This window comes from Pundamilia nyererei, unplaced genomic scaffold (assembly GCF_000239375.1).
Source record: "Pundamilia nyererei isolate P.nyererei 1_Seehausen unplaced genomic scaffold, PunNye1.0 scaffold00139, whole genome shotgun sequence".
NCBI lineage: Eukaryota > Metazoa > Chordata > Actinopteri > Cichliformes > Cichlidae > Pundamilia > Pundamilia nyererei.
The window spans coordinates 293,368-320,065 of record NW_005187540.1 but is presented as its reverse complement, the minus strand read 5'-3'; the positions used below and the strand labels follow the sequence as shown (position 1 = coordinate 320,065).

The 26,698-nt window shown below is 47.3% G+C and overlaps 4 protein-coding genes and 1 long non-coding RNA gene across 5 annotated transcripts in view; 4 read left to right on the top strand and 1 right to left on the bottom strand.

The window, feature by feature from the left end:
- The first annotated feature begins 331 nt into the window (after positions 1-331).
- On the top strand, positions 332-5,442 carry prune (prune exopolyphosphatase). The gene is made up of 9 exons (XM_005744093.1): positions 332-484; positions 1,276-1,383; positions 2,062-2,264; positions 2,338-2,522; positions 3,864-4,022; positions 4,247-4,338; positions 4,475-4,633; positions 4,705-4,795; positions 4,947-5,442. The coding sequence occupies exons 1-9, from the start codon at positions 446-448 to the stop codon at positions 5,171-5,173; spliced, it is 1,263 nt and encodes a 420-aa protein (XP_005744150.1). The 5' UTR covers positions 332-445; the 3' UTR covers positions 5,174-5,442.
- A 1,537-nt stretch (positions 5,443-6,979) lies between these two features.
- bnipl (BCL2 interacting protein like) lies at positions 6,980-16,495 on the top strand. Its single transcript, XM_005744092.1, has 10 exons — positions 6,980-7,290; positions 9,111-9,191; positions 9,449-9,492; positions 11,125-11,358; positions 11,432-11,626; positions 11,855-11,957; positions 12,038-12,169; positions 13,215-13,301; positions 14,794-14,892; positions 16,015-16,495. The coding sequence occupies exons 1-10, from the start codon at positions 7,247-7,249 to the stop codon at positions 16,037-16,039; spliced, it is 1,044 nt and encodes a 347-aa protein (XP_005744149.1). The 5' UTR covers positions 6,980-7,246; the 3' UTR covers positions 16,040-16,495.
- On the bottom strand, positions 13,672-14,825 carry LOC102207630 (uncharacterized). Its single transcript, XR_312017.2, has 2 exons — positions 14,766-14,825; positions 13,672-14,665 (listed from the first exon to the last, which is right to left on the bottom strand). It is a non-coding gene; the product is annotated as an uncharacterized LOC102207630 (long non-coding RNA).
- Positions 16,496-19,932: 3,437 nt separating the features above from the next.
- LOC102207340 (thioredoxin-interacting protein-like) lies at positions 19,933-24,240 on the top strand. The gene is made up of 7 exons (XM_005744091.2): positions 19,933-20,772; positions 22,213-22,288; positions 22,364-22,511; positions 22,899-23,111; positions 23,189-23,335; positions 23,425-23,727; positions 23,866-24,240. Exons 1-7 carry the CDS (start codon positions 20,514-20,516, stop codon positions 23,911-23,913), a joined length of 1,194 nt encoding a protein of 397 aa, XP_005744148.1. The 5' UTR covers positions 19,933-20,513; the 3' UTR covers positions 23,914-24,240.
- A 975-nt stretch (positions 24,241-25,215) lies between these two features.
- Positions 25,216-26,698, top strand: part of LOC102208445 (hereditary hemochromatosis protein homolog) — a gene marked incomplete at its 3' end in the record, with an annotated part of 5,243 nt that continues 3,760 nt past the window's right edge. Inside the window, exon 1 of the mRNA XM_013913597.1 lies at positions 25,216-25,239. Within this exon, the coding sequence (XP_013769051.1) occupies positions 25,216-25,239 (24 nt within the window). The remainder of the gene's footprint in view (positions 25,240-26,698) is intronic.

Sequence of the window (26,698 nt, the reverse complement as noted above, 5' to 3'; positions counted from 1 at the left end):
GGGCCGTAGATTTCCCAGCACAGGGACCAACGAGCTTCAGCGCACGCTCTGCCCCACGCCTCCAGTTTGAACCTTCATCACGATTACTGTGAAATTCTAGCTTCATACATCAAATACGTCACAAACACCTGCTGCAAGTGAGGGTCACTGAGACTGTTACCATGGTTACTGACACAGTTTTACCTGCTTTTTGGTCACACCTAGAAAAAGGCCTATTACAAAGGCAAAAGTAAAAAAAAAAAGGCACGTAATCATCAGTAAGAAACTGGTCACGTGGTCCCTGCAAACGGGACGCGAAGTTTTAGTGTTTTGGTTCAAAGGCGATCCGTACACGGGTCCTGACAAGCCACGCCCACCGCGCGTTTCTGTCTCGCGTACATTTATCAGGTGAAAGCGAGTCACAGACAGCCGACCGTTTGTTAGCAGCTAACAGCTAACGGAGCAGATGGAGGAGTTTCTGACGAGCTGCCAGCGGGCCGTGAAGGTAACACACACACACACACACACGGGTTAGCCTGTTAGCTCGCGCTGCTGCAGAATGACTGGCACTGTTTACATCATGTGACAAGGTCCGAGCACTACATAGTTTGCACGAGTCTGTGGAGCTGCACACGTCAACGACCGGAAACGCAGCTGTGGGTGTGAGTGAGACAGTCAGCCGTGAGGTCAGGTGAGACACACCTGTCAGGATCACCACAGCTGCAGTTCTTCTGGTGTCCAGCAGAGGCAGCAGTAAGGAGGGGCATGTTTCTATAACTCGCCTGTTCTGTCCAAATTGAATGCAGTTTTATTAATACACTGATGTACTGTAAGCTAGACGCTACAATAATACAAAGAAAATGGAGAAAACCCCAACAATCATGTGACCCTCTGAGCAAGCGCTTTGGCGACAGTGGAGAGGAAAAACGCCCCTTTAACAGGAAGAAACCTCCAGCAGACCCAGGCACGGGGAGGGGCGGGGCATTTCAACACATTACTGCAGTTTAACAGTAAATGTTTTTACTACAGCAGAAACAAGAAGCCCCTCCATGTTAAAGCCAGCATTAACCCAAGCACAGAGGACCTGCAGTCTCAGAGCAGACGTTACGAGACTGTGGACGTTAAATATGTCTGCATTTAGGGATAGTAGTCCCAGGTGGTTTCAAATGATTTTTGGTGGTTTCAGGTTATACCAGATGCTTCCAGGGGATTCTGGTGGTGCCGGGTTTTATCAGGTGGTGCCAGGTGGTGCCGGGTTGTATCAGTATGTTAGGAGCTCTGTTCTTTGTTCCCCAGTTGAGCTCGGACCAGGTCGGCCCTGGGTTCCATGTTGTCCTGGGAAATGAAGCTTGCGACATTGACTCCATGGTATCTGCCCTGGCCTATGCCTACTTCCTGTCTAAGGTAAGCCACAGTCCAATCAGCTGCCAGTACAGGTAATGAACTGGTTACCCGAATCTCCAAAAGTTGATTCTGTTCATCTGGACGTAGCTTTTTGTGGGAGAAACGTTTTGTCACCCATCCAGGTGACGTCTTCAGTCTCAGCTGACTGCAGGTTTCAATCTTATAAACAGGACATTTACATAATGACTGAAACAGCCCACTGAGGGAACAACGGGCTGGGAGGTCAGTTCCTTAATCTTAATTATGCAAATTCTCATGACCATTGGCCATTCTCAAAGACCATCTCTGAATGGAGGAGGGGCCTAAGGGTACATCTTTTGCCATCTTACAATGCTGTGATTGCAGCCATTCCCCAACTCTCTGTGAATGGTACTCATGGTCTTTGATCAATGGTCATGAGAATTTGCATAATTAAGATTAAGGAACTGACCTCCCAGCCCGTTGTTCCCTCAGTGGGCTGTTTCAGTCATTATGTAAATGTCCTGTTTATAAGATTGAAACCTGCAGTCAGCTGAGACTGAAGACGTCACCTGGATGAGTGACGAAACGTTTCTCCCACAAAACGCTACGTCCACATGAACAGAATCAACTTTTGGAGATTTACTTACCTGAATGATTGAGATGCATCAAGACGTTTTAACCCACTTTGGTTACCTGAAGTCTCTCTCTCCCTGTCAGACTGCACCCGGCGAGATGCTCGTTCTGCCGCTGCTGAACATCCGTCAATCGGAGCTGCGGCTGCGCTCGGACAGCGTCTTCCTGCTGCGCCAAGCCGCTCTGTCTCTGGACCTCCTCGTCTTCAGGGACCAGCTGGACCTGCGAGCACTGCAGCGGGCCGGCCGCCTGCGGCTCACGTTGGTCGACCACAACGTGCTGCCCAGGTAACACCTCACAGATGACCTTGCACACCTGAGTGGTGATCACACCTGTCTTAACATCCTGTCTCTGCTGCAGTTCAGACAGCGACCTAGAGGAGGCGGTTGCAGAGGTGATCGACCACCACCATCTAGAGAGGGAACCCTCCCCCACCTGTCCTGTTACTGCGGAAACAGTGGGATCCTGCGCTACCTTGGTGACAGAGCGCATCATTCAAAGAGCTCCAGAGATCCTGGACCTGCAGCTTGCTCACCTGCTTTACGGTACACACCTGGTGTTATTGAGCGTTCGAAGGTTATCGAATACATGAATGGTTTATTTGAAGAGTTTCAGTCAGGTTTCAGAGCTCATCACAGCACAGAAACAGCTTTAGTGAAGGTTACAAATGATCTTCTTATGGCCTCTGACAGTGGACTCATCTCTGTGCTTGTCCTGCTAGACCTCAGTGCAGCGTTCGATACTGTCGACCATAATATCCTATTAGAGCGATTAGAACATGCTGTAGGTATTACAGGTACTGCACTGCAGTGGTTTGTATCATATCTATCTAATAGACTCCAGTTTGTGCATGTAAATGGAGAGTCCTCTTCACACACTGAGGTTAATTATGGAGTTCCACAGGGTTCAGTGCTAGGACCAATTCTGTTTACATTATACATGCTTCCCTTAGGCAGCATCATTAGAAGACATAGCATACATTTACACTGCTATGCAGATGACACCCAGCTCTATCTGTCCATGAAGCCAGATAACACACACCAATGAGTTAAACTGCAGGAATGTCTTAAAGACATAAAGACCTGGATGGCCGCTAACTTTCTGCTTCTTAATTCAGATCAAACTGAGGTTATTGTACTCGGCCCTGAAAATCTTAGAAATATGGTATCTAAGCAGATTCTTACTCTGGATGGCATTACCTTGGCCTCCAGTAACGCTGTGAGGAACCTTGGAGTCATTTTTGACCAGGACATGTCCTTCAATGCACATATTAAACAAATATGTAAGACTGCGTTCTTCCATTTGTGCAACATCTCTAAAGTTAGAAATATCCTGTCTCAGAGTGACGCTGAAAAACTAGTTCATGCATTTATTACTTCCAGGCTGGACGACTGTAATTCATTATTATCAGGAAGTCCTAAAAACTCCCTGAAAAGCCTTCAGCTGATCCAAAATGCTGCAGCAAGAGTCCTGACAGGGACTAGAAAGAGAGCAGATTTCTCCTGTTTTGGCTTCCTGTTAAATCCAGAATTCAAAATCCTGCTCCTCACATACAAGGTCTTAAATAATCAGGCCCCATCTTATCTTAATGACCTTGTAGTACCATATCAGCCTATTAGAGCACTTCGCTCTCGCTCTGCAGGCCTACTTGTTGTTCCTAGAGTATTTAAAAGTAGAATGGGAGGCAGAGCTTCCTTCTGCTGGAGGTTTCTTCCTGTTAAAAGGGAGTTTTTCCTTCCAACTGTCGCCAAAGTGCTTGCCTGTTGAGTTTTCTCTTTATGTATTATTGTCGGGTCTACCTGTATAAATAAACCTGAATTGAGTAAATCTTGTGTGTCTGAAGTGTGCCGTTGACTGATTGGTGGGTTGTCTGTGTTGGTCTGCAGCTGCCATCGTGGTGGACTGCGTGGACATGTCACCTGCTGCAGGTAAAGTCACTCCCAAAGACAGTCAGTATGCTGCAGCGCTGGAGAACCTATTCCCTGCTCTGCCACCGAGGGGCGCTCTCTTCCAGGAGTTGCACAGAGCCAAGTTGGATGTCTCAGGTCAGTTTCTGAGAAGTCAGTCATAACTGAGAACACAGGTGGAACAAAGTCTGGACTCACCTGTGTTTGTTACTCTTCAGGTGTGGATACACTGCAGATTTGTACTTTTTCCTTTATAGTTTTTATTAAAGAATTCAATGGAGCATTGTTTTAGTATTGCAGTTTTACTGTACTTGGTGTAATATTTTTTTATTGGAGTATTTGACGCAGTACTTTGTTTGCAGGTCTGAACACAGAGGAGATGTTGTTGAAGGACATGAAAGCTGTTTCAGGAAGTTTGAATCTCTCCGTTTCTGTTCTCTACATCTCACTGCAGGTCAGTACTGCACACTGTACTACAGTCATACTAATAAGCTGCAGTGACACCAGTCTGCCACCAGATAGCATCAGAGCTGCAGAACACCTGACGAGACATACTGGTGTGTGTGTGTGTGTGTGTGTGTGTGTGTCAGGAGTTCCTGCAGAGGGAGGACTTGGAGGCGGAGCTTTCAGGTTTCTGTCAGAAGTACGGATATGATTTGCTGCTGCTGATGACAATCTTCTTCACTGAGAGCAAAGAGCCAATCAGAGAACTTGCTGTGTTCAGCCACAGCACCACCTGCAGGGAACAGGTACACTCTCCTCCCCCTTCTTTAGTCTGCTGTTCCTTCTGCGTGACGGCTCAGGTGTCCTCCCTCCTCAGGTGAGCCAGTACCTGGAACAAGCCCAAAGCCCCGCCCTCAACCTGAGTCCACTCAGCAGCCCCCACTCTCACATCTCAGCCTATCATCAAGGTAACACTCCTGTAATCAGACACATCTTGCAGGTGTGCACAGGTGATGCTTGATGTTCTGCTGCCTCGTTAGCTATGCTCTGTAGGGTGTGTCTCTGGGGGGGGGGGGTGGCCTCAGGACTGATGGTGACTTCATCACCCTATGTCTCCAGGAAACTCACTGGCGTCTCGGAAGAAGCTCCTCCCCATCATGAAAGACTTCCTGACGACGTGGGATGGGTATGGTTTCCCGGGAGACAGGAAGGACGAGCTGTCTCAGGTCCCGCCCACACCGATGAACAGCCTGGTGGAGGGCTCCCCTCTGGACAACGGTCTGCCTCGCATCACCTCCCAAGCCCTGGAGGAGAAGTTCAGCCAGATGGTCAACAGGACTGACTGACCTGTCAGAGGAAGACAGCGATGAAGCACCAACGTTTTATGGGTTGTTGTTTTTTGGGTTTTTTTTGGTTTTTTTAGCAGGTGTTGTTGAACACGAGCATGAATCCGTGTTCCTGTTTCTCTAATAAAATCCAAAATGATCAAAAGAATCCGAGTCTGGAAACCCGCCGACAGCAGGCATGAAGGTCCGCCCCCGCTGCACGCCTCGTGCTCAGAAAAAACTGGGCGCAGCTGTGACTGAGGCCTCCAGCCAGCAGGTGGTGCTGTTGGATCGGTCTGACACAATAAAGTTCTCTGCAGTCCTGCGTGGATGAAAGCACACTGTGCAAAAGTCATGAGCCACCCTCATTTCTTTATATTCTCTATGAGTATGTTTATTAAAACATACAAAACACATGTGATGGTTCAGAATTCAAATGTTTATCAAAGATCTGTAACATCACAGACTGAGCTGCAGCCGTGACGGAGCCTCCGTCTCACAGGGGGCTGCTGACGCTGTGTTGGAGCTCCTCGCACACGCTGACCATGATGTGGCTCCATCGCTCTATCAGTCCCGTTCCTCTGACTTTCATCGGCGTTTCCTCCTGTGAGGCTGAGCAGCAGACGATCGGCTGATTGTCTCTCTGGTCTGCTGCAGAGTTTTCAGGCCTCACACTTGTGCCGTTTCAGCTCTTTGGGAATCGCCTCTTTGGTGCAAACTTAAAGTTTTATGTCAGACTGTTATCTGTGCCATTTCTCACAGACTCAAATCAAATCACTTTTATTGTCACATCACATGTGCAGGTACATTGGTACAGCACATGTGAGTGAAATTCTTGCGTGCGAGCTTCACAAGCAACAGAGGTGTGCAAAAATACAATAACGTAAAACAAGCAAAATATAAGAATGGCTACATCTGAAACTAATAAATATATGTACAATATATAATAGTATATGCATTTCTGGATGTGTATACTAAATATTTTTCTACGTGTGTGTGCGTGTGCATATTTTACAAATTAAATGGAGTAAACAATAAAATAAAATATATAAAAAAATATACAGACTTTGCTGCTAACAGCGTGTTCAGACACAACACTGGCTCGTACCTGAGCTTGTGATCACATGTTGCATCCAGCTGAGGTGTGCCGTCATAGCGGACCTTCATGCTTGTTTGAATCTGTTTGTTTTTTTGGGGGTTTTCTGAAGATGTGAATTTCTGACAGATTTGGCACTGTTGGGCCTCCGTAGGCTGTTGGTTTTGGGTGTTTTATTAAAGAGAAAAAGAACTGCAGCCAACTGTCAGGAAACCAGCTGTGAATAAATCATGTTTCACAATAATTGCACTGAGAAGGGAAAGACTTTTATTGTGAAACAGAGGGAAGAAGCTTGCAGCAACAGGAAGTTTGCAGAAGAAAGGTTTTTGGGTTTTTTATTTACAATGTTTCATCATGAGTCATCAGGATAAAGTTTGGGGTACAACTCTGTAAACATCTGGAACATCTGCTCAGACTTGTGGTTTCCCCTCTGAAACACTCGCCTTCCTTCTGACCTTCCCCCGTTGGACTCGATGTATTTATTGTAGTGAGTCGATTTATTAACTTGGGTGTTTGAAGTGGAAATGTTATTTCTAATTATGGTTGTAAAATTTTCTCCTTTATCTCTGGATTTCTTGTGTTGATTCCTAAATATATGTCATTCATGCCTCCTGACTTCCAAAATAAAAGTCTTTTTAAAGCATTTAACTGAATTTAAGCTGCTATCACAGGCACTAGGACCCTGCGGACACTCTGCACTTCCTCCTGCTTTAAATAGCTTCAGCATCTGATTGGTGGATTTTTAATGAAGCAGGCTGAAGCTGATCTGCCACCTCACCTGTGTGCAAGGAGCAGGTGAGCGTGGCCAATCAGGTGGCGGCTCTGTGGTGAAATGCAGACAAACCTGTCAGGCAGAGAGAGAGAGCGAGCGAGCCCCATAGAGTGAGAGTGGGAACTCCCTCTGTGCGAGGGAGAGGAGAGGAAGGAGGACACCACACTCAGACATCCAGTGGGTCCCACACGCTGGTCAGAGCACGCCGTGACATCAGAGTGACATCATGAGCTCCCCCACTGAGCATACAGACGGGCACGGTGAGGACAGGTAAATATTTACAGCTCAAACGCTGTGTGAGAGTGTGTGTGTGTATTTGTGCGTGTGTGCGTGCGCATTTCCTGCTCAGTAAAAAGAGGAAGTTCAATTCAAACTGCTTCTGCTGCTGACGGTCAGTGAAGGGGTCTCTGTGATATGTTCACCGCCTGATGATCTGGGCTGTTGATCAGCAGGAAGTGATATCCGTTGACTTCCTGCTTGCTATGGGGTCTCCCGGTCCAGGTCCTGAGCCTCATCGCCGATCTCTTCCTTGCTGATGACTTCACTGATTAGTCTGCAGTTTCTGATTGGCTCCTGGTCGGGTCCTGATCGGGTTCTGGTCCTCGGACAGGAAGCTGACGCCTTTTCCTGGATCTGAGCTCAGAGTCAAAGACCAGAGGAGGCCTCTAATCCTCCCGAGTCCCTGAAAACACTCTCTGAGCTCCTAACTCAGTCCGTGAAGCTCTGCAGGTGAGGCGTCCGGTCACGCCTGCGTGTCATGCGCTAGTTTGTGTCACACGTTGAGTTTTTGCAATTTCCCATCATGCTCCTGCAAACAGCTGATCTGTGGAGCAGGTGCTGAGTGAACGTCACCAAACAAACTGCCAGTAATGTGAACTGTGTTTGAGCTGATGAAGAAACGGACTGAACATCGCTCTGAGGTTCACGCCTCGCACTCTGCACCTGCAGCTTCACCTGCGCAGGTGAGGCCGTTGTAACACATGCAGAGCCGAGGACATTAGGGGAGAATATTTAACGTTCACAACACGCATTTTAATAACCCGTGCCGAAACAAAGCATCTTATGTTCCTGGCCTAACCTTACTGCCCACGGAGGTGCGTCTGATAACACACCTGAGGACTGCGCTCACACACCATTTTGGCTTTTTTTAGAAAATCTGGCTGTAAATCAACAGCCTGAGCCAAGTGTGCCATCTGCTGGGACGAGCTCAGAATCAAAGGTGATGATGTAATAATGATTGGCTCCACCCCCTGCAGTTCACCTGCAGTATCTGCACGCACCACCAGGGGCAGCCGCCAAGACTTTACGAATCTTTAAGGCTGGAGACAAAGAACTGAGCAGATTATACGATCTGCAAACATCAGTCTTCATCGTCTTAAACTCGTCCTCCTTCTTCTCACATGTTCTCACCTGAGGAGCCCTCTGATTGGCTGAGATCCTTTGTGAAGAGCTTTAATCTTTACCAGGATTTCATCTGAACTTTCATGTATCCATCCACAGCTGTTCCTCACCAGGAGTGACTCCAAGGAAGCTTTACAGACTCCTTCATCTCTCCTCTTTGTTTTTGTGGAGGCTCATCAGAGTTCTGATATTTTTGCGAGCTGACCCTGAAGGTACCGCAGTGAAAACACTCCTCACCTGCAGAGGACCACCCACTGCACACACCTGTTCAGTTACTGTAGCTGGAGATCAGGTGTGTCAGCTTCACAGCAAACAGAGGAACAATGAAGCCCCTCCCTTGTTCACCTGTTCAGGTGTGTGTGAGATAGTCAGAGCAGTCAGACGGGTTTGATCTGATTTTAATCACCAGGAGGCTTAACTGCCTGCAGGTCAGATCTGTGATTGGACGGAAACCCTGGAGCTATAAATAGTTTACAAACCTCCAAACGAACGTCACAGGAGGTCAGACCAAGGTGTGTGTGTGTGTGAGTCATGAATGTCCGATCAAACAAACTTATTTATTGGTCTTTATTTAACTTTAAATAATAGAACCACAAAAAAACGTCAAAATACCTGCAGAAGAACAATCAGCCAATCAGAGAAGAGAATCTGAATTGGGTCCCATTTTCGGTTTTTCTTTGCTCTTCCAGGTCTGCTCCAGGGCCCTCAAGCCCCGCCAACATCCAGGACATGGAGCTGAGGGAGGAGTGGCAGGATGATGGCTTCCCCAGGTCAGAGGTCATGCTAACAGAGGCTAATAAAGATAAATAGATCCTTATGGAGGATGTTAATTTGTGCTAACAGAGGCTAATAGTAACATATGGTAAGAGGCGAATGTAGCTTTAATAAAGGCTAATGCTAATATGTGCTAACAGAAGCTAATAGCTGTGAATAAATGCAAACTAAAGCTAATGTGTGTGGTGAATATCTTCTCACCTCTTTGTTTCACATGTTTACCTGGCTGGCGTTGCTGGGCTTGCTGCTTCAGACCACTTCCAGAGGATGACACAGAAAGTCCAGCAGGAGAATCAGGTGAAAACCAATTTTTGTAAGCTAAAGTTGAAGCTACGAGTCTGTTGTGGCCAGTGCTATCCTCTACGCTGTTGCATGCTGGGGGAGCAGATTGAGGGTTGCTGATGCTAACAGACTCAACGAACTGATCTGCAAGGCCAGCAATGTTGTGGGGATGTAGCTGGACTCTCTTAAGGTTGTGATGGAGAGGCATACGTTGTCCAGGATAAAGACAGTGTTGGATAATTCCTCCCACAAGAGCACGCTCAGTCATAGACTGAGATTACCAAAAAGCACCACTGAACGACCCAGGAATGCATTCCTGCCTGTGGCCATCTCCCTGTACAACTCATCCACCCAACACACTGTATACTGCTATTGCTACACCCTCTTTGCTCATGCTCTTCTTTCTTATTCAGATATTTATTAGTAAGCAGTGTTGGGACTAACGCGTTATTAAGTAACGCGTTACAGTAACTACGTTATTATTGTGGTAACGAGCACGGTAACTAGTTATGCCAAAATCAGGAACGCGTTAGTCGTTACTGGGATTTAGATAGGCTCGTTACTCGTTACTTCGTGTGGTGGCATCGCGGAGCTTCCACAGATTCAGTAACATAAGCAAGTGGTGGAGGCAGCAGGTGGATGAAGGAAAAGGGAGGCAAGAGGAGAGACCCGAAGCGGCCGCTGGTCCGAGAGTGTCAGGTGAACTGAACTTCAGGTTAGAAGTTATGACCTGCAGTCCATCTGGGTCAGATATGAACCAAGTTTAGGTGGAGTTTATTTAATATTAATTTCTAGTATCAGCTGATGTTTGCTGGAGCCACAGCTGTAAAGCTGCTGGTCATGATGTCGGTTTGGATATGTGGTGAGAGGGAAACATGAAGATGAAACCAGGAGATGTCCTTACTGAATCATCAGAGCTGAACAGGTGATGGAGAAACAATTTTCTGTCCCAGTCCAGCCCTGTATGCAGCTCATCTGCAGTCTGGTGTTACCTACATCTTCCTATTCAGAAGGCAGAATTTCAGAGTTCTGAGTACAATCGAAAGCACCACGACTGCAGTTTTTGTGTTGGATGTAAAAAGCGCACATGACTCTGTGACGTAGGCTAGAATCATGGCAGCAGTCAACGATGGTGCAGGCGTGAGATTTCTCTCGTGGAAATATGCACATTATCTTTTCCTTTGTATTGGTCGGTGGCACAGTGCACTGTGGCAAGTAAGCAAGCTAGAAGACTGGCAAAGTTACGGAAGCAACACATTAACAAGAGAAGTCTGAGTAAAACCAAAGTTACTTTCCCTACTAACTAGTTACTTTGAAAGTAACGAGTAACTTCAAGTAACTGAGTTACTTTTGATGGAAGTAACTAGTAATGTAACTAAGTTACTAATTTAAAGTAACTTACTCAACACTGTTGAGTAAGTGGCTTATATATATGTAAATATTGTATATATTGTGCTATTGTTTATTTCCTGTATTGTCTTTGTTGCTGTTGGTACTGGAGCGCTGTAACCAACATCATTTCCTCTATGGCTCAGTAAAGTATTCTGATTCTGACAAAGCTCAAAGTCACCAATCAAAGGTGATCAAAATCAATGACAACAATCTTCCAAAAATCAATCAGTGTTCACTCTGTCCTCTGTTCTTTAGCTCTGGTCACCAGCCTCACTGGAGGCGGAGCTAAGAAGCGTCTGGTGGCACCGTCTCTGAGTCTCACGCTGAACCGCCGTGACTCGAACGATCGGAACAGCTTCTCTGCAGCCGCGCTGTCAGGGACACCAGACGACACACCGTCGCTTGACATCAACCTGGAAGCTCTGGAGACGCCATCGGACAGCGAGACAGGAACACTGCCGGACAGCATGCACGACCTGGAGTGGGATGGTGAGATGTGCACGCAGATGGGAAGTAATGTAACTGAGAGAAAAGCAGCTGACCTCTGACCTCTGTCTCACAGACGACCTTCCTCGGATGGGCAGAGGTGGAGCTGTGGGTGTGGCCAGAAATCCGATGGAGCAGTCCGAAGGTCTGATGGAGCTGGATCAGGTGGACAGCAGAGGGCGGCGCTGGAGGCGGTTCTGCATCTCAGGACACGAATACCATGTCAACATGAGCGTCCTGGAGCCGTACCTGCAGGTCCTGTCGCATGGAGGTCAGAGGTCACACACCCACCAAACTACCTGTAATACACCTGCAGGAGCTTCCAGGTCTCACACACACCTGAAAAACACCTGTAACACAAATAAGATGATACACTGATATTACACCTGCAGGAGCGCCACACACACTCACCTGTAACACACCTGCAGGTGCCATGGAGCTAACACTGTGTTGTATTTGAAATTGCACCGTGACAGCTCTGCCTGTGGTTGGTTGACAGGCTACTTTGGAGACGGGATGAACGCCATCATCCTCTTCACTTCTTGTTACCTGCCGGAGAACACAGTGGAAAACTACGAGTATGTCATGGAAAACCTGTTCAGGTGAGTTTGGGCGCAGAAATTGTGGTCAAATGCTAGCAGGTGTGAGCCACGCCTCCTTTATCACCTGTCTTCCCCTGCAGGTACATTGTGGGGACGCTGGACCTGATGGTCTCAGAGAATTACCTGCTAGTCTACCTGTGCGCCATGGCTCCCAGAAATAAGCTGCCCTCCATCAAATGGCTTCACCAGTGCTACACGTCCATCGACAGGAGGTACAGCATCCCCTCTCAGCACCGCCCTGAGGGGTGGAGCTTCTTTACTTCCTGTTCCTTCAGTAACTGTGACCCCGTAGACGAGTAGAGCTTCTCATAACTGCTCGCTGTGTCTGCTCCGACCTGTGGACCATGCGGCGAGATGATCTTTCAGTTCAACTACCTGCAATTTTGCTTTATTTATGTAGCACGAACAGTCGCATCGGGGCACCTAACAATCATGTGACCCCCTATGAGAAGGCACTTTGGCGACAGGAAGTAACCTCCAGCAGTACCAGGCTCAGGGGTGGCCATCAGCCGCGACCGGTGTGGGTGAGAGGAGGAAGACGGGATATTCTGAATGTGAGACGAGCTAAGGTGAAAACAAGGCGCGTTACGCTAACCATAGGCAAGAGCGCCAACGGAGAGCTCCGCCCCCATCACAGCCACAACAAAAATGACCCCTCTATTCATCCATTTGCAGTGTCAGGGTCACGACCTGATTTTCACACGCTGCGTGGCGTGCAGCACCGAGATCCTATTTGGAGCATCCACTCGAGTCAGACTTCCTGTTTGGAAACAACCAACCCACCAACTCTGCAATCCAAGATGGCAGCAGTGGGGGTTCAACACCCCCCGCCTCTCGCCATGTCACCTTCTGCTAATAAAAGCTAATAGCTGGCTGTGGCTCAACGACAGCAGGTGATGGTGCTGACGTCGGGTCAGACTCCGTCATGACGTCTTTAATCTGATTGATCACGCTCGCTGTGTAAGAGACGCTCTGATTGGAGCGCTGCTCTGTGTGGTCATGATGTAATCATCAGTTGCCTTTGCTGTTGGGAGATGATGTCGGGGATTCAGCCATGTTTCCAGCTCTTTGGAGGTCATCTTCTTCCTCCTCCTCATCACAGCTGTGCACGCTTACAACCACAGCAGCACCGTGCAGCTCTTTAACTCGTCTGTCATACGTAATGGCGTTACCGCGACCAGCTGATGGTCACGGTGGCCTTTGAAGTGTGTTTAGCGCACAAGGACATGGGGGTTCACTGTCCTCATGTCTCCGCAGGCTGAAGAAGGACCTGAAGGGGCTGCTGGTCGTCCATCCCGCCTGGTACATCAAAGCTCTCATCACGCTGGTCAAACCTTTTATCAGGTCAGCGCGCGCACACACACACACACACACACACACACACACACACACACACACACACACACACAATGTACATTTGGTTTTTCTGGACCCTGGTTGGCTGCAGTGCATTCCTACCACCAGAAGGTGGCAGTGAAGTACCAAGAAGCTGAAATCTAGCAGGGCCTCTGTCAGTGAGCTGCACTTTGACTCTGTATGGAGTCAAAGTGCAGCTCACTGGATAAATCACTGTGTGCACGTTCACGGTGCAGCATCTAATGAGTCTTTACTTGGGATGAGGGAAAGAAATTAGACTAACAGACTAGTGTAAAAGTAAGAAATGCTCAGAAGTTTAGTTCAATTTCATGGAAAATGTCAAAAACTAACAACAAAGGCATTTTAAAATATTTATCACATTCATGATCAGAGGTGGCAAAAGTCCAGACATTCAGTGTTTAAGTAGAGAAGAGTTATTGTCAAAAGCACATGTACAGATCATACACAGTGAAACTGCAGGGCTCCCACAGTCCTCAGTGTTACACTAAACAACATAAAAGATAAAAGTCTTATACACACAACAGTGTCCAACACAGTCTGAGTGTTTTTGGGAAAGTGGGAGTGTGGGAGTCAGTGAAGGGCGGTGGTTCAGAGTTTTGGGGGCCGGGGTCGACAGAGCAGGGAGAGAGTAGATGTCCTGGAGTGAGGGCAGAGAAGCACCCACGATCCTTTCTCTGCTCTCGCTCTCCTCAGTTTGAGGAGGAAGTAGAGTCGCTGTTGGGCTTTACGGACCACGATGCTGTTCTTTGACGACATCAATATGAAGTACATATACTAGTGTTAAAAAATACTGCAGTAAAAGTTCAAGTATGGATTTAAACTTAAGTGAAAAAGTACAGGCTCTGACAGTTACTCAGAGTAAGAAAGTAAAGAGCAGCTCCTTGAAGGACGTTTTTACTGAACCTCCTGTTATATTAATGTAATAAAGTAATAATAGATGGAGATGAGCAGGTTTTCCCAACGACGATGCACCACCTGGTGGCAGATGTCTACATAACATTTAAGACCCAATAATTTACTGGCGTTAGATTAAACGGCTGTCATGTCTGTTGCTGACGATTAACACATCGCCAATCTTCGTAATTCTTTCGATCTTGAAGAATTCTTCCAAGAGTCTGTGGTGCACGCTGGTGAAACCAGAACCTCACAGAACTGCACCGCCTGATGGAAACATCGGTCAGCACAAGGCGCCATCTCAGTGTCTTAAAGAGTGTTTGATGTTATGCAGATGTTGGATGTTGCAGCAGAAACACATTCTAAAGCTCAGACCTGAGCTTTAGAACAGGACCCCAAGTCTTCCCCCTCGGTTAGAGCGGCCTCCTGTGGTGGATCTGGTCATTACACAGATAAATCTCAGTGAGAAATCTTACAGGTTAAACTATCCCAGGTCCTGATGTGTTGTGTTAGCTTGATGTAGTTGGTCTGTCTCACCTGTGACCTTTGACCCTGTTCTCCACAGCGATAAGTTCAGCAGGAAGATCCGCTTCATTCAGAGTCTGCAGCAGCTGTCCGAGCTCATCCCCACAGACCAGCTGCAGATCCCCGACGCCATCCGCCAGTAAGGCCCTCTGACTCCAGTCTGACTCCAGTCTGACTCCACTCTGACTCTGACTCCACTCTGACTCCAGTCTGACTCCACTCTGACTCTGACTCCACTCCAACTCCACTCTGACTCTGACTCCACTCCAACTCCACTCTGACTCCAGTCTGACTCCACTCTGACTCTGACTCCACTCTGACTCCGCTCTAACTCTGCTCTGACTCCACTCTGACTCTGACTCCACTCCAACTCCACTCTGACTCTGACTCCACTCTGACTCCAGTCTGACTCCACTCTAACTCCAGTCTGACTCCACTCTGACTCCACTCTGACTCCCCTCTAACTCCACTCTGACTCCACTCTGACTCTGGAGTCAGAGCAGAGTTAGAGCGGAGTCAGAGTGGAGTCAGAGGGGAGTCAGAGTGGAGTCAGAGTGGAGTCAGAGCAGAGTTAGAGCGGAGTCACTCTGACTCCACTCTGACTCCACTCTAACTCCAGTCTGACTCCACTCTAACTCCACTCTGACTCCACTCTGACTCCACTCTGACTCCCCTCTGACTCCACTCTGACTCCGCTCTAACTCTGCTCTGACTCCACTCTGACTCTGACTCCACTCTGACTCTGACTCCACTCCAACTCCACTCTGACTCTGCTCTGACTCCACTCTGACTCCGCTCTGACTCCACTTTGGCTTGGACTCCATTGTAACTCTAATCTGGCTCTAAGATAACTTTGATGATCGATTGAACACACAGATTAAAAACAAAATGCAAGAAAATGCTTATAACACCTCACAAAAAGGCTAACAGTGGCAGCTGGGTTAGCTGCTACTTCTGTATGTTTTAGACCTAACCCATACTGACCTTTGACCCCTATTCACCTTAACAGCTGGTGATAACAGCCTTTTCTTATTCCTTCTGTTTGACTAACTCCTATTTTACTGAGTCATACTTCCTGTATAATTTCCAAATTAAAAGCCCTCCATCAGTTTGCATTGAGCCTTTTATTGAGAAACGATTGCAGAAATGTCACGTGATCTGTGCCGTGAGGAAGACTGAGAGAAGACGAAGACACTCACAGAGACGTTAAGGCCTGCTGATGTTGGCGCGGTTCATGAATCCACTTCCTGTCTCTCTGCAGGTTTGATGAGAAGCTGAACAGATGACCCTCTCACACGTCACACTGGAGGGACCCAGGAGGCCACAGGGTCAGGAAGCCTGCTGACCTTTGACCTGTGGCGTGTACATATGAGCAGACTGCTGTACGTCTGTGTGCTGGTGGCGTTCGGACTCAGAGAGGACGAACATGCTAACGGGAACTCTGCTGCTTCTTTCCTCTAAACTTGAACAAACGCTAACTTACTGTTTATTTATTGGCGTATTTAAGACGGCGGTGAGAGCGAGACACCCGACACATCGCGCCGTCACGTTTCTGTCTGAGCCTCAGATCTATGGACGTGTGGGGGGTGGGGCTAATCGGGCTCTGTAATCCAGGTGATAGAATCGGTTTTGGTTTTCATGTCCATGTGAAACACGTGAGTGGAGCTTCACTGCGGAAAGTTGCTGACTGGTTGCTGACTGTGTTTCACTTCCTGTAATAAAGCATGGATCAAGCAGCCTGACTCGTCTTGTTTGTTTCATGAGGTCCCGTCTACCTGAAAATGCGTGACGCTGACTCACGGTTTGCGACCTCACCGCCGTTTCAGGGTCAGCAGCGGGCTCTTAGGCTTGACGAGGTAATGTTGACAGCTGTGGACAGGACAATTATTTAGTTTTTCTTTTTAGTTTTGAGTTCACAGAATTATTCATTTTCCACACAGTGTAAACGCGAGTGCTTACTGGCTGAAATGATTGTCAGGTGACCTGTATTCTTCTTTCTGAATGGCCTGCAGGGAACAGCTCAATCCAAACATCAACAGTATCAACACCAACGTGAGTTCAGCCCACTGAACTGTGTCAGAGCGCCCTGCTGTGACTGTGATTTACATCTTTTCTCTCACACGTCCAAACCTTTCCGTGATCACTCTCGTCTGTTTTTTACAGCCTGTGCTCGTCTCCAAGTGCTCTACGTTCAGCTTTCCAAAACGCACAATTTCAAAATAAAAGCTCAAAGGTGTTGTGTTAAATCATTATTGTGAAAAGTGAAAATCACAGTAGCACGCACACTGCTGCTTTCATAAAGGTGTCAGTATTGGAAAAACTATGACATTGGGGGTGTCCAAGTTCATGGGCTGCATCCTCCTGAGGCCGCATTTGTAGCCCGATTACGTCACAGCGACGCGATGAAGCCTGTCCAAATTCAAAAGCTGCTCCAAATGCGTTCCCCTTTTCCCAGATTTGAAGGATGGGTCGGGTGTATCCTTTGTGGCCTATATTATCCCAGAATTCATATTCATATTCCAGTTTCCAACAATGGCAGCAGCTACTTTTAATATTACTCTGTGTCACAAAACATACTTTCAGGCAAAAATGTAGCTGCGTGAACTTCAAATATCTGCTCGGCTTATCACGATTTCACATATTTGCAAAAGTGCTCCGACGTTTTGGGAGACAAACTCCCCGCACATCGTTTTCAACCCCACCGTGGTCTTTGGCTACTCAGGTCAAACATGATATATAAGTCAATTAGATACTTATAAATGTCATTGTTTGGCTTTTTTCAGTGTCTGATTTGTTTGTGAGTAAATCGGTTTGGCTGAGATTAAAGTTATAGTTCTCACACAGCTGAATAAACATCAAAAAGAAAACTGATTAAACAGAAGTATGAGATGGTCGAGAGTTTACTCCAGTGTTCTGTTATGTAAGCAGTGTGGGCTGTTTCACCTGCACCAGAACTCAACTGTTTACATACAGTGGCTTGCAAAAGTATTCGGCCCCTTTCAACTTTCCCACATTTTGTCACATTACAGCCACAAACATGAATCAATGTTATTGGAATTCCACGTGAAAGACCAACACAAACACGTGAGGAGTGGAACGAAAATCAGACATGATTCCAAACATGTTTTACAAATAAATAACTGCAAAATGTGGGAAAGTTCAAGGGGGCCAAATACTTTTGCAAGCCACTGTAAATAGGGGCGTGGCCTCTGTGACCGACAGGTAATCATAACAAACTGTCTGTGAGGGCTGAGCTTTAATGAGTAAAATTTGAGGATTTTGATTGGATGTGATCTCACAAACTGGAAGAGCATTCGGCAAAACACAAAAAGAGCACCACCCCATGCACATGTGAGACCGTACATGGACAGTTATAAAAGTGTGAAAGTACCTTTTATGTGAGCCGTGCACCGGCTCCGGCTGTGTGTCAGCTCTCAGGTTTCCTGTAGGTGGTGATCAGCTGTAGCTGGATGGTGATGGGTGTGAGCTGGTGGTGGTGTAGTGTATAGGTATGTGTGGGTGGAGTCAAACACACACAGCCCTCAGTGTTACAGTAAAACAATATAAAGATTAAAAAATAAAGTCTAATATACAACACAATGCAGTCTTTCATAAACAACAGTGTCCAACACAACCATAGTGACTGTGGGCAAGAGTTCGTGTGTGTGTGTGTGGGGGGGGGGGGGGCAGTCAGTGAAAGGGTGATGGTGGATGTTCAGTTTGTTTTATTTATGTCTGGGGGGGGTTCAGAGGGAAGAGGTGGATGCAGGTCTGGAGTTGGTGTGTGTAAGAGCAGGGAGAGAGTTCAGCATCCTGACAGCCTGATGGATGGAGCTGTCTCTCAGTCTGGTTCTAGCCATGGCGTACAGCTCCACCATAGCCGGACTGGCCATCGGCATTTGCCCGGTGGGCCGATGGGTTTGTTTGTTTTTTTTCCGTTTTTTTCCGTAACGGTATACACACTGAAAGGTGGTGGATTGGCCAGATGCTGGGAGATGTGTAAAAATAACTCAGTTGTTTGGCTATTGCGGAGCTTCCACAGATTCAGTAACATTAGCAAGTGGTGGAGGCCAGCAGATGCAACACGCTGGCAGGTGGATGACGGAAAGGCAGGAGGAGCAGAGACCCGAGGCGGTGAACTGAACTTCAGGTAAGAAGTTATGACCTGCAGTCTATCTGGGTCAGATATGAACCAAGTTTAGGTGGAGTTTATTTTCGTTTTGCTGACTTTTTACAGTCAGTTACAGTAACTCGTACTGCGTACTAGCTAGCATGACGGAGTTTATATACTGCTGGGCGGGTGCTATGATGTTACTGATGTTGAACTTGTTTTATCTTATTTTATTTATAAGGTTAGTTAGTAGAGTTTCCAACTGTCCCGTAAAAAAAACGGAATCGTCTCGTATTCAGAGAAAATATTATGCGTTTCGTATTGAAGTGAAAAGGAACACAGTTTGTCCCGGACTTCAGCTAGAATGAAAAAGACACAAAGCTGGAGTTATTCTGTGTAGGGAAGTTATGAACTGTTTCTGAGAGACTAATAACACCAGGATCCTTTTCTAAGTAGCTGACAGCTGGTAACTGCAGGGGCGGGTCTAGCAAAGTGTTGCCAGGGGGCCAGGTAGGGCATTAATATGTTTTGTTTAGGGTTATTGTACATAGTAATTTTTTTAGGGTCCCATCATAATTTCTTCAGAAGTACTGTATATGATGCCAGTATTTCCCACATTTTCTAGATACTGTACCAGTGCTGTGTGTAAAATGCCATCAAAAAGTCAATTAAGTTTTATTCTTTCTCCTTTCACTTTGTAAAGGTTGCCATGTTAGAAAGAATATTTTGCCCTGCCATGCTGTTTATTGATGTGGAAAATGAATGGTTTATGAAAATATATCTAAATCTGTCATCAGTAATCAGTAATGATCATGTCTCACCTCTAGTCTCCTCTGTCTTAATTTCAGGTTTTCACCATGTGTTGTAGATAGTTCAGGTTAACTCGACCAAGCAGTCTACTTTCGGGTACTGTTTAGAATACCAGAATAGGGAGGATGGTGTAGATTTAAGTTTATGAGACTGATACATATATACCAACAAGACAGCGTCCATCACTGTGACAACAGCGTTTGTTTTCATTCAAAGGCTTTATGGTTTTTCCTATAATACCTGGTGGGCCGGTCTCTAGTCAAAATGCCCAGGCCGATTTTTTTGTCCCAGTCCAGCCCTGACCTCCACCCAGGCATAGTGATGGGTGTAAGCTGTGGATGGAGGTATCGCTGCCTGTGTATACGAGCTGTTTACTGAAGGTTTCTATTCTCACTCTGATGACTCCGCTCTTTGGGCGCTCTCTCTCATTTATGGCCCGCCAGCTTGACGCCCCGCCCACAGTCCATTTCACGCACTGTTCACGCGTCCACTTCGCGCTCCGATTGGCTGACGTTCTGGGCCGGCCAATCACAGAGTTCCCTGTAGCAGAGGCTTGGCGAGTTCACGCTGTCCGCACGTGCTGCTCGGAGGGTAGCGGGACCCCAGCCCCTCCTGCGGTATAAAACGGGCCGGGGTTGTTTACAGAAAGAATCACAGACGGTACCGACAGCCTGGCCCGGTGGCACTTCCAGTTCTCTAATTTAGCAGCTGCCCTGGTTCATTAAACCCTTATTTCATTTTGTTTTCGCGCCTCGGTGGCGGTTTCTGCACTAACCGGACATTTCACCGTTGCTCCGTGACACTGACCCCTTGACTTCCGGTCCGTTTCGGCCGTCGTCATGGTTCTGTCCCCGGCCAGCAGGCTGCGGCTGTTCCGGGTGGTGTTTTCCGAACCCGGCCGCGCCTTCTATAGCAGCGGGGACAAGCTGTCCGGCTCCGTGCAGCTGGAGGCCGAGCAGCCCTGCAGGGTGGACGGCCTCCGCGTCACCGCCGCCGGCTGCGCGCGCGTCCAGCCCCGCAAGAAGCGCGGGAGGAGCCAGGAGGTGGAGTACCTGAAGTACGACGAGGATGTGCGGCTGGAGGAGGCGCTTAGCCCAGGTGAAGCTCCGAGATCAGACAGTACAGGAATTAGTTAATCAATACAGGTATCGATTCAAAGCTCACATAAAAAAAACTTTATTATCCAGATCAGTTAGAGAAACACGCGGAAGAATCTGAATCTGCATGATTTTAGGATTTCCTGCAGTCTCTCAGTGATTGACTGATGTAATGCAAACTTTAATTGTACTTATAAAAACCCACGAATGAAGGAGGAGATTGTCTTCAGGGACCAGAGCAGTGTCTGCTTCACGCTGTAAACATGTTCATTTTAACATAGGAGTCTGCAGGTCTGGCTCACTACTGTCTCTGCTGGACTCCAGAGGAACTGCAGGATGTGAGACCCAGGTCGTGTCCAAATTCATGGGCTGCATCCTCCTGAGGACGGGTTTGTAGACCGATTATGTCACAGCGATGCGCTGAAGGCTGTCCAAATTCGTCGACTCCTCCGAATGCAGCCGACAAATGCGTCCTCCTTTTCCCCGAATTTGAAGGATGGGTCGGGTGTGTCCTTCGTGGCCCACCATATCCCAGAATTCGTAGCGCGGCCCAGCCAAACTCCAGTTTCCGGCAATGGCGGCCACTACTAAGTTTTAAAATTACTCTTATTAATCTTTCTGGGTCACAAAATAAACTTTTAACATATTTTCAGGCGAGAATGTGGGTATGTAGACATATATTTTCTCGGTTTATCAAGACACCACATATTTGCGAAAGTGCTTCGACGTTTTCAGAGACGTCTGTTACCCACCAGCTCGACAGCTAGCCGGGAGCGAGGGTCACTGAAGCCGCAGAGAACGGCACAACTCCCGGCACATCATGTTCAGATCACTGCGGACTTTCGCTACTCGGGTTAAATGTAATATATAAGTCACTTAGACAACCTAAAAATGTTATTGTTGGGCTTTTTTCAGTGTTTTGTTTGTTCGTGAGTAAATCGATTTGGCTGAGATCAAAGTTATTAGATTATTAGATTAAATAAAACTTTATTAATCCATCGGGTGGGTTCCTCCTTGGTTTTCACACAGCTGAATAAACGTCAAACAGAAAACTGATTAAACAGAAGTGTGAGACGGTCGAGAGTTTACTCCAGTGTCCTGTTATATTTTAGATAGCAAGAAGCAGACGGCCGAGTTTATTAAACTCCACCGAGACAGCGGTGACGCAGATCAGAAGGCGAGACCGTCCAATTTCAAAGCCGTTTACTTCCGGCCTACCCGACCTTCTGAGGACCCGGCCCACGTAGACTGCGAAGGCCGGGTCCTCAGCAGGATGCAGCCCATGAATTTGGACACAACCCCAGACAGGATAAAAACAAAAAGAAACGGAGGAAGTCGCTCTTTTTACTCCCAAGAAGTAAAAGCTCCATTTTCTGCAGTCAGAGAATTGAGCTTTAATGTGAAACAGGAAGTTGCTCATTACTTATTTCCTGTGTCTCAGACTCTGACGGCTGCTTCCTGCTTCCTGCTGGTAAAACCTTCAGCTTCCAGTTCGGCTTCGAGCTGCCGCCACCCGGGTGAGTTTCCAGTCCCGCCGCTGCTTTCTGATGGCGTGTTGATCATGCTGCTGAACGCCACTGCTCTGCTTTCAGGTGCCTGGTGTCGTCCTTCAGAGGGAAGTTGGGCTCGGTGCGGTATTACGTGCGGGCCGAGCTGCGCCGCCCGTCCGAGCATGCCCTGCAGTGTGAGAAGGAATTTGAGGTGGAGGAGCCGCTGGACGTGAACCGAGCCGACCTGCTGGTACGAAACGCCCGGGAATCAAACTTCAGACAGGAAGTAGATTCTGGTTAATGCACATCTCCTGCCGCTGACTTCCTGTTCTACTGTTAGATGTTCATATCAGACACGGAGAAACGCTCAGTTTGTTACAGGCTTTTCTACTCTCTGAGCTCTGTGATGTCATAGAGAGGGCTAGAACCCTACCCATCTGTTGTCAGTGAGGGGTAGCCAGTCAGAGGATAGTAGTCTTAAAGGGGGTGGAGCTCAAAGTAAGAGGGGCTCAGTATCAGTAAAGAAGGATTATTCTGAACTGTGCAGTTCAGAATAATCCTTGCATAAGGCCATGCAGCACAGCTCTGCTGTGAGATGTCACCTGTGCTGCTCATTAACTCCTCCCCCTCCCCTCAGGCGCCGGTGGCAGCCTCCACTCAGAAGAAAGTCACCTGCATGTTCATCCCTGATGGCCAGGTGTCCATTAGCGCTCAAATCGACAGGAAGGGCTTCTGCGAGGGCGAGGACATCTTCGTCAACGCCAAGTTCGAGAACACGTGCTCCCGCATTGTGGTGCCGAAGGCTGCCATCATCGCCAAACACTCGTATGCCGTGGACGGACGCACCAAGGTGACGCCCTAACCTTTACTTTCAGACGTGAGTGCCATGGGACAGGAAGTGTGACCTGTGCGGTTTCCTGTGTGCAGGTGTTGCGTCAGAAGCTGTCGGCGGTGCGAGGAAACCACATAATTTCTGGGATGTGCGACATGTGGCAGGGCAGGACCATCAAGGTGCCCAAACTGAAGCCCTCTCTGCTTGGCTGTGACATCATCCAGGTGGACTACGCTCTCATGGTGAGAGACCACTAATGTTGTCATAAGATCAGAAGTAAAATGAGTAAAATGGAATGATGCAGGCTTAACTTGTAGCCCCACCCCCTCAGATCTACCTGCACATCCCCGGCAGCGAGAAGCTGACTCTGGAGCTGCCGCTGGTCATCGGAACGATCCCGTTCAGCGGCGTGGGCAGCCGGACGAGCAGCATGTGTAGCCAGGCCGGCTCCAGCTGGACCTCCTTCCCCTCGGCTCCACCCAGCTACAGCAACATCCACCGCGACCTCAGGGTGGACGGCCCCCGCACGCCGCTGCTCCACGACTACGATGGCACCGAGGACGAGGAGGAGGAGGGTGGGCTCATAATGAGAGTGCCTGAACTTCACTGCCCCCCTCCCCCCGTATACAGTGAGGTGAGCGCGCCAGTTTAACTTAGTGTGATCTCAGCGACAGCAGCAGCACTTTGGACATCACGGGGTCGTTTGGCGGTCTGCTGTCAGCTAATCCTGTCCTGATGATGTCATTCATTCGTTTTTCTTTCTCTTCTTCAGGTAGATCAGAACTCTGAGAACTCCTCTCAGGTGGTTCCCATCTTCTGAGGACAGCGTCCCCTTTAAACGGTCCAACGCCCCGTCTCTCCACCAGGACACAGGTTGAGGGCGGAGCCTCAGCTCTGCCTCGAGATCTGACCTGACAGCCATTCCCCTCTGATTCAGCTGTTTCCTGTCAGTGAAAACAGAGAAAATGTTTGTTTTTTTTAGATACTTGTTGTTGCATTATTTACTGTAGTAACAGGAAGTTACCTGTGTGTAAGATTTTGTAAATAAGAGCCTATTTTTTATTTTTTTTATGTGATACATGAGTTGAAAATGTTTGGGTGTTTTCAGTTTGTTCCCAAACAGCAAAAATAAAGCGATCATGAAGAATGTTGACTTTTATTCATTTTCTTTTTGTTGTAGAAACTAAATATTGCTACAGTTTCATGAAATGAAGATGAGTACAAAAACTGAAAAAACAGCCTCAATGGCAAAGTGCAGTGCCCCGCCAAAGTAAAATAGTGTTGGCTCGCCATAATAAAGTACAGAGCAGGGCTGTCAGATGAACTTTGAATTTTGTTTCTTTCAGAATTAAAATACTTTCTGAAAGTGTTCTCCTTTAATGATGATGAGGAGGAGGAGCTTAGAGGAAAAATAAGTTGTGTTTAAATGTTTCGGGTTCTCCACTTCCTGTTTGATGTTGTTAAACACGGTGAGAGGGGCACTTCCTGCTCTGTGATTTAAACATGTTCAGGTTTACTTCATAACAGCACTGTTAGTGCAGCTCTCCTCACCCCAGCCAGTCCCTGAGCCTGGTTCTGCTGGAGGTTTCTTCCTGTTAAAAGGGAGTTTTTCCTTCCCACTGTCACCAAAGTGCTTGCTCACACACGAGGTCGTCTAAATGGAGTTTCTGTGTAACACTGTAGTCTTTGCCTGACAGTATAAAGCTCCTTGAGCCGGCTGTTCTTGTGGCGGTGCTATATCACTTAAATTGAATTGAACTGCCCCCTGCTGGCAGGAGAAATGAACACGTGACTGAAACATGTCAAATAAACAAGAAAAAACAGTCCACACATAACATCCAGAGATACCTGACACAGAGGACCACAAATGTGTGCGTGTGTGTGTGTGTACTGAAGTGGGTAAGAGGTCGCACAGATGCATTTCTGAGCAGCACAGGTGCATCTGTATTTTTAACTTCCTGTTTTTCCTGGAAAGATGAGGACACGCTGGACAAGGGCGTTTTTAGAAACCACTGACTCACTGCAGTGTGTGTGTGTGTGTACACGTTTAGACATTTTTGTGAGGACAGAGAATTGGCATGCCACTATACTTGTGGGGACCAACAGCCCTTATGGGGACATCATGTCTGTCCCTGCGGGTTTGAAGGTAATTTTGAGGCTCAAAATGTGGTTTTAGTGTCAGGGTTACAGTTGGGTTAGGCATTCATTTTTGATGGTGAGGGTAAGCAGCTAGGGAAAGCATTATGTCAATGGGATGTCCTCACTAAGATATGAAAACCAGTGTGTGTGTGTGTGTGTGTGTGTGTGTGTGTGTGTCAGCGGTGGTGTGTGATTGGCTGAGGATCAGCGTGACAGCTTCTGACTCAGCCACTCATGTTTCCAGCTCTGCTTCCACTTTTAGAGTCTGCAGGCAGAAAGCAGGGCAAAGGTCAGTATCACAGCCTAATGTCTGAATCCACACACTGCACCTGCAGCTCCACACTCACTTTAAGGACAACAGGTCAGCAGGTCGCTAACGAGCCTCTGCTTTATTATGATTGTTATTTATTAATATTTACCTGCACCTTTAGTTAGTATGACCTGAACCCTAGTAGTATGACCTGTGTCGGCCTGACCGTGATGTACTCTGGATTATCTGTGTCTGCATGAGTCCAGCACTGACACTTTTGGGGCAGAAAGTCACAGGCTCATTTCCTTCTTGTTTCCTTACAATCAGGTCTTTAAGTCTGACGTCATTAGCCATGTCTGGGCCCAAACTCTGCTGCAGGTCCCAAAGTCAAATGATCACTGTAGCATTACTGAGAGTTGAAAAACTTCTAAATTCTTTCATCTTTAATAAAATGATCAGCGTTGCTGCTTTACCAGGTGAAACAATTACGTTTAACATCCATGAAAACCAAATTTATTACATTTAACAGAGTTAGAAGTTAGCAGGAAGTTAGGTCGCTAGCTTCCACCTAAACATGATGTAGCATGTTCTGACTGAGAGATTTATGAAGCATTCAAACGTACAGCTCTGCTATCACTTCCAACATAAATGAAGACAGGAAACTAAACAGCAGTGACGTTTGTAGGGTTACTGAAGTTGGGCTAGCTGGTATATAATGATGTGCTACGTGGCCGCTAGCAACACAGCTATGTTAGCATAAACACAGTGAAGCTGGAGGATGAACGCTAACTTTTTTCCACTTGATAAAAGTTAACTTGATGGTTAGGGACAAATGTAATCGCATGGCAGGATGCTGTAAACGGACCAAACTTCAGTCAGGAGAACAACTGAGATAATCCATCCACAATACGAGGTTAGTCATTCATATACTGCTGCTGGAGTTACATCGTGAGGTTTAAAACTGAGCTTTAAAACGATTAGCGGTAATAAAACCGAAAGAGGCCGACAGCAATCACTGACTGTTTTTAGGGGCTTGTTGAGATTAAATAGAACAAGATACAAAGCATTAAAACATATTAAAAACACAAAAGCCTTATTAAATGCAGACTACTTCGGGCCTGGAAGCAGGACTCATCACGTCATCACTTAAAAACCGAATAGCAGATTTTATTCATTTTACAAACTCAGGAAGTCAAATAACGACTTTTTAATAACG

Excerpts from the sequence above, each read along its gene's own strand:
- prune (XM_005744093.1), top strand. The coding sequence starts at position 446 with ATGGAGGAGTTTCTGACGAGCTGCCAGCGGGCCGTGAAG. Across the intron at positions 1,384-2,061 it reads ATGCCTACTTCCTGTCTAAG|ACTGCACCCGGCGAGATGCT; the intron begins GTAAGCCACAGT and ends TCTCCCTGTCAG. Across the intron at positions 4,023-4,246 it reads AGCCAAGTTGGATGTCTCAG|GTCTGAACACAGAGGAGATG; the intron begins GTCAGTTTCTGA and ends CTTTGTTTGCAG.
- bnipl (XM_005744092.1), top strand. The coding sequence starts at position 7,247 with ATGAGCTCCCCCACTGAGCATACAGACGGGCACGGTGAGGACAG. Across the intron at positions 9,192-9,448 it reads CAGGATGATGGCTTCCCCAG|ACCACTTCCAGAGGATGACA; the intron begins GTCAGAGGTCAT and ends TTGCTGCTTCAG. Across the intron at positions 11,958-12,037 it reads GTCATGGAAAACCTGTTCAG|GTACATTGTGGGGACGCTGG; the intron begins GTGAGTTTGGGC and ends CTTCCCCTGCAG.
- LOC102207340 (XM_005744091.2), top strand. The coding sequence starts at position 20,514 with ATGGTTCTGTCCCCGGCCAGCAGGCTGCGGCTGTTCCGGGTGGTGTTT. Across the intron at positions 23,336-23,424 it reads AGGTGGACTACGCTCTCATG|ATCTACCTGCACATCCCCGG; the intron begins GTGAGAGACCAC and ends CCACCCCCTCAG. Across the intron at positions 23,728-23,865 it reads CTCCCCCCGTATACAGTGAG|GTAGATCAGAACTCTGAGAA; the intron begins GTGAGCGCGCCA and ends TCTCTTCTTCAG.